Genomic DNA, 6,000 nt, shown 5'->3' on the forward strand with positions numbered 1-6,000 from the left:
AGCGACTGTTCAAAGTTACAACGGCCCTTAAAAAGGTAACTTACAACCACTCCGCGCATTTATGGCAGGTCCTCGAACCTATGACCAGTCCTCACACTTACGGCCGTCAAAGCTTCTCTACAGTGACGTGATCAAAATGCGGGTATTTGGCAACCCACTCGTATTTATGATGGTTGCCGCATCCCACGGTCCCCTTTTGCGACCGTCCGACAAACAAAGTCGACAGGGGGAAGCCAGATTTGCTTAACGACGGCGCGATTCGCTTAACGACTCCAGGCATTCACTTAACAACCACGGGCCAAAAAAAAAAAAAAAAAGATAGAAAAATGTGCCCTAAAGCTCAGCTGGATAGAAGCCCGTTGCAGACAGTCCTCGTCTTACGACCATCCCTTTAGCGACCGTTCCACGTTACAAACGCCGCTGAGAAGAGTGACGCAAAGATCGGTCCTTGCCCTTACGTCCATCGCAGCATCCCTGGGGTCCGACGGTCAGAATTCAAAGGCCTGGCTAGGGGCACGTATTTGTGACGGGGTTCCCTAATCACAGCTGCGACCTTCCCAGCCACCAACGAGGGAAGCCAGATTCGCTTAATGACCGTGCGATGCATTTAAGAACAATAGCGATTTGCTTAACAGCCTTTGCAAAAGGGAAAAAAAAGGCGTGAAGTTGCACACGGCTCCCTGCACAGCCAACCTTGCTTGGCAGTGGAAATTCTGACACATCCACCCCAACTCTGGTCGTAAGCCGAGGACTACCTCTATTGAGCCGCGGGGGGCGCAGTGGTTAGAGTGGCAGCACTGCAGGCTACTTCTGCTGACTGACAGGTGATGGCAATTTGGCAGTTCGAATCTCACCGGGCTCAAGGTTAACTCAGCCTTCCGTCCTTCCGTGGTGTGTAAAATAAGGACCCAAATCGAAGGAGAGGAAGGAAAGAAGGAAAGAAGGAAGGAAGGAAGGAAGGAAGGAAAACAAGAAAGGAAGGGAGCTATGGTTGCACAATGGTTATAGTGCAGCATTGCAGGCTAACTCTAAATTTTATTGCTTGGGAAGGGAAGGAAGGAAAATAAGGGGAGGAAGGAAGGAAAACAAGGAAGAAGGAAAGGAAGGAAGGAAGGAAGGAAGGAAGGAAGGAAGGAAGGAAGGAAGGAAGGAAGGGAGGAAGGAAAAAAAGGGGATGAAGGAAGGGAAGGAAGAAGGGGAGGAAAGAAGGAAAACAAGGAAGAAGGAAAGGAAGGAAGGAAGGAAGGAAGGAAGGAAGGAAGGAAGGAAGGAAGGAAGGAAGGAAGGAAAAAAGGGGATGAAGGAAGGGAAGGAAGAAGGGGAGGAAGGAAGGAAAACAAGGAAGAAGGGAAAGAAGGGAGGGAGGGAGGGAGGGAAGAAGGGAAGGAAGGAAACTAAGGGGAGGAAGGAAGGAAAACAAGGAAGAAAGAAGGAAGGAAGGAAGGAAGGAAGGAAGGAAGGAAGGAAGGAAGGAAGGAAAAAGGGATGAAGGAAGGAAGGAAGGAAGAAGGGAGGAAGAAGGAAGGAAGAAGGAAGGAAGGAAGGAAGGGATGAAGGAAGGAAGGAAGAAGGGGAGGAAGGAAGGAAAACAAGGAAGAAGGAAAGGAAGGAAGGAAGGAAGGAAGGAAGGAAGGAAGGAAGGAAGGAAGGAAGGAAGGAAAATAAGGGGATGAAGGAAGGGAAGGAAGAAGGGGAGGAAAGAAGGAAAACAAGGAAGAAGGGAAAGAAGGGAGGGAGGGAGGGAAGAAGGGAAGGAAGGAAACTAAGGGGAGGAAGGGAGGAAAACAAGGAAGAAGGAAGACAAGGAAGCAAGGAAGCCATGGTGGCCCGTTGGTTATAACGCAGTATTGCAGGCTAACTCCGTCCACAGCTAGGAGTTCAATCCAGACCAGTTGAACGGCCAACTCAGTCTTCCGTCCGTCCTTCTGAGGTGGGTAAAACGAGGACCCGGATGGTTGGGAGCAAGAGTAAACCGCTTAGAGAGGGCTGTGAGAGCACTATGCAGCAGGATCTGTTGCCATTGGCAGGAGAAGCTGTGGGAGATCCTTCACCTGATCGGTTCTCTGACTTACCTGGATGGCCAGGGGGAGAACTTCTCCGCTGGCTTTCTGGTGGAGCAGACAAAGCGGGGCAGCGATATATTGCTTGTGGTTGTTTAAGAAAATAGTGGGGACGTTCTCCAGGATCTTGTAGTCCACCAGGTAGATGGTCCCTTTCTGCGAGAAAAAAATGAAAATGAAAATTAAAAAAAAGTATTAGCAGAGCAAGCAGTTGAGGAAGCCTCTGCCCCGACCATCCACCTGGAACGGAAAGAAATATTGGAGTAGGATTCGCATCTTAAATGATCGAAGTGATCATAAAAGATAAAAGCAGAATTTTTTTTCTTTTGGGTTTGATGGGAAGGGGGGAAAAAATTTGGAACTTGGATGTTATCTCCGTCGATGGCCGCAAGATTATTTTTACGCACAAAAACGGACGGGCAATTGCGATGCCCACCATGGGCGAGCGGCTGCAAAAATCGATGGAGTTAGCCAGCTAAAGGGATTGGGTGGGTGGGTGAGGTTATCCGTGGTTTCGGGGTGGAGTGGAGTGCCATCTGTACGCTGATGATACTCAGCTGTACATCTCCACCCCGAACCACCCCGACGAAGCCGTCGAGGTGATGTCCCGGTGTCTTGAAGCCGTGCGGGTCTGGATGGGGAAGAACAGGCTCCAGCTCAACCCCTCCAAGACGGAGTGGCTGTGGATGCCGGCGTCCCGGCACAGTCAGCTTACGCCATCGCCGACTGTTGGGGATGAATTATTGGCCCCCAGGGGGACGGTGCGCAACTTAGGCGTTCTCCTGGATGTACGGCTGTCTTTAGAAGATCATTTGACGGCCGTCACCAGGGGAACTTTCTATCAGGTTTGCCTCATTCGCCCTTCCTAGACCGGGACTCCCTATGCACGGTCTCTCACGCCCTCGTCACTTCCCGCAATGCTCTCTACATGGGGCTCCCCTTGAAGAGCACCAGGAGGCTCCAGCTAGTCCAGAATGTGGCTGCGCAGGTGATAGAGGGAGCACCACGTTGTTCCCATATAACACCTCTCCTGCGCGGCCTGCACTGGCTTCCGGTAGTCTTCCGGGTGCAATTCAAGGTGCTGGTTATCACCTTTAAAGCTCTCCATGGCTTAGGACCGGGCTATTTACGAGACCGCCTCCTGCCATCGATAGCCTCCCATCGACCTGTGCGCTCCCACAGGGTGGGCCTTCTCAGGGTGCCGTCAACCAAACAATGCCGGTTGGCGGCCCACAGGGGGAGAGCCTTCTCTGTGGCGGCACCGGCCCTTTGGAATGAGCTGCCTCCGGGGTTGCGCCAACTCCCCGACCTCCGGACCTTCAAACGTGAACTTAAGACCTTATTAAGCAAAATTTTTTAAATGAAAATTTTAATGGGTTTTATGTCGATCTATGACCGTTTTAGTTTGATTCGGCCTATTGTAATTTGGTTTTTAATTTCGCTTTTAAATTTGTGTTTGTATTTTGTGTCGGTTTTAATATGGCTGTAAACCGCCCTGAGTCCTTCGGGAGAAGGGCGGTATAAAAATTACATTATAAATAAAAAAATAAATAAATAAGTTTCTTGGATCACAGTAAAGAAAAATGCAAATAGTTTTATTTCTACTTGGAAACCGTTTCTGGTTTCTGGACTTTATGCTTGAGGTAGGGGGGGAAATGGAACTTTGTTTTTGTTTTTTTAGCGATTAATACATTTGTTGTTACAGGAATGGCTGGTTGTATATAAGGTAAAGGTAAAGGTTCCCCTCACACATCTATGCTAGTCATTCCTGACTCTAGGGGACGGTGCTCATCTCCGTTTCAAAGCCGAAGAGCCAGCGCTGTCCGAAGACGTCTCCATGGTCATGTGGCCGGCATGACTCAACACCAAAGGCGCACGGAACACTGTTACCTTCCCACCAAAGGTGGTCCCTATTTTTTCTACTTGCATTTTTACGTGCTTTCGAAACTGCTAGGTTGGCAGAAACTAGGACAAGTAACGGGAGCTCACCCCGTTACACGGCAACACTAGGGATTCGAACCGCTGAGCTGCCGACCTTTCGATCGAATGTCCTAGCCCCTGAGCCACCGCGTCCCTGTTTTGTTGTATATAGTATTATGTAAAAGTAAAAAGTGGAGGTTTGATGTTGTTATCTGATTCTACTGCACCAGAAGTCGGAAGGCCTTTTCTTTCTTTTTTCCCCGTTTTCCCTTCCCTTCTTCCTCCCTTACTTTCCCACTGTTTTCTTCTGAAGGTTTGTATTTATATTATAAACTCATCTTATGAGTTGGTGAGGTATCGAAAAGGTGGAGCTCTCGCCTCAATCAGGAGGCTGTGAGTTTGATCCTAGTTTGATCCTAGGTAGAGGCAGATATTTCTCTTTCTCTGGGCACAATGAGAATGTATCTGCCGAACAAAACTCCACTCTGGTGACAGAAAAGGCATCCGGCCAGTAAAACACTCAGTTGCCCAAGTTTCTACCCCGCAAGGGATTAGGGGGTCTTTAAAAGATGATGATGATCTTATTGCCCAAATAAAATAAGACCACAAAGTTTGCAAAGGAATTACTTTCAGTTCTTCCTCCAGGGTGGTCGATCTTCCCAAAGTGCCCGCCACCATCTCCTGAGTGACAGGGAAATTTTCTGGGATATTGACGCATTTCTGGATTTTGATCGGGTTGATTCCGTTCAGAAACTGGTAGCCAAAGAAGGCATCGTCCTTCCAGTGCTTAAACACGAACTCTGCGGAAAGATACAAGGGAGGGAGCCCAGGATGATGAAGGGGGTAGTACAACCAGCATATTCTCTCTCAGTTATATAGCTCTTGCCACATAATTAATGAAAAGAGTGTTTCCGAAACTTGGTAATTGATGGGTGGACTTTAAGCACCCAGAATTCCCCAGCCAGAATATTTTAAGGGGTGGACTTCAACTCCCAGAGTTCCCCAACCAGCGTGTTTTATGATGGGTGGACTTCAACCCCCAGAGTTGTCCAACCAGCATGCTTTAAGATAAGTAGACTTCAACTCCCAGAATTCCTCAGCCAGTGTGATTTAAGATGGGTAAACTTCAACTCCCAGAATTCCCCAGCCAGCATGATTTTAGATGGGTGGACTTCAACTCCCAGAATTCCCCAACCAGCTTGATTTTAGATGGGTGGACTTCAACTCCCAGAATTCCCCAACCAGCTTGATTTTAGATGGGTGGACTTCAACTCCCAGAATTCCCCAACCAGCTTGATTTTAGATGGGTGGACTTCAACTCCCAGAATTCCCCATCCAGCATGATTTAAGATAGGCAGACTTCAACTCCCAGAATTCCCCATCCAGCGTGATTTAAGATAGGTAGACTTCAACTCCCAGAATTCCCCATCCAGCGTGATTTAAGATAGGCAGACTTCAGCTCCCAGAATTCCCCAGCCAGCGTGATTTAAGATGGATAGACTTCAACTCCCAGAATTCCCCAACCAACGTGATTTAAGATGGGCGGACTTCAACTCCCAGAATTCCCCAGCCAGCATGATTTAAGATAGGCAGACTTCAACTCCCAGAATTCCCCATCCAGCATGATTTAAGATGGATAGACTTCAACTCCCAGAATTCCCCATCCAGTGTGATTTAAGATGGGTGGACTTCAACTCCCAGAATTCCCCAACCAGCTTGATTTTAGATGGGTGGACTTCAACTCCCAGAATTCCCCATCCAGCGTGATTTAAGATGGATGGACTTCAACTCCCAGAATTCTCCAACCAGTGTGAGTGTATTGTTGTGAAATGAAGACTAGATCTTTGTCCATCACTGACCTGAGACAGGAGTGTGGTAGAACCAGAAGATCTTGCGAATGTCCTCCAGCTTCTCCCAGGAGTATGGTTTGTTGAGGAAGCCCTTCATTTTGGCCTCAAGTAGGCTGACGGGGAGAAGGAGAAGATGACACGGAGCATTTAGGTTGGAAAGTGGAATGGAG

General features: G+C 48.4%; 1 protein-coding gene across 1 annotated transcript in view; it reads right to left on the reverse strand.

The window, feature by feature from the left end:
* The window catches only part of LOC131196695 (polyunsaturated fatty acid lipoxygenase ALOX15B-like), a 60,571-nt gene that overhangs the window by 26,730 nt on the left and 27,841 nt on the right, over window positions 1-6,000 (reverse strand). The window contains exons 5-7 of the mRNA XM_058179826.1: window positions 5,840-5,943; window positions 4,608-4,780; window positions 2,073-2,216 (exon numbers count right to left, since the gene is read on the reverse strand). Coding sequence (XP_058035809.1) covers window positions 2,073-2,216; window positions 4,608-4,780; window positions 5,840-5,943 — 421 coding nt within the window. The remainder of the gene's footprint in view (window positions 1-2,072; window positions 2,217-4,607; window positions 4,781-5,839; window positions 5,944-6,000) is intronic.

The sequence above is a fragment of the Ahaetulla prasina genome, chromosome 4, assembly GCF_028640845.1.
Source record: "Ahaetulla prasina isolate Xishuangbanna chromosome 4, ASM2864084v1, whole genome shotgun sequence".
NCBI lineage: Eukaryota > Metazoa > Chordata > Lepidosauria > Squamata > Colubridae > Ahaetulla > Ahaetulla prasina.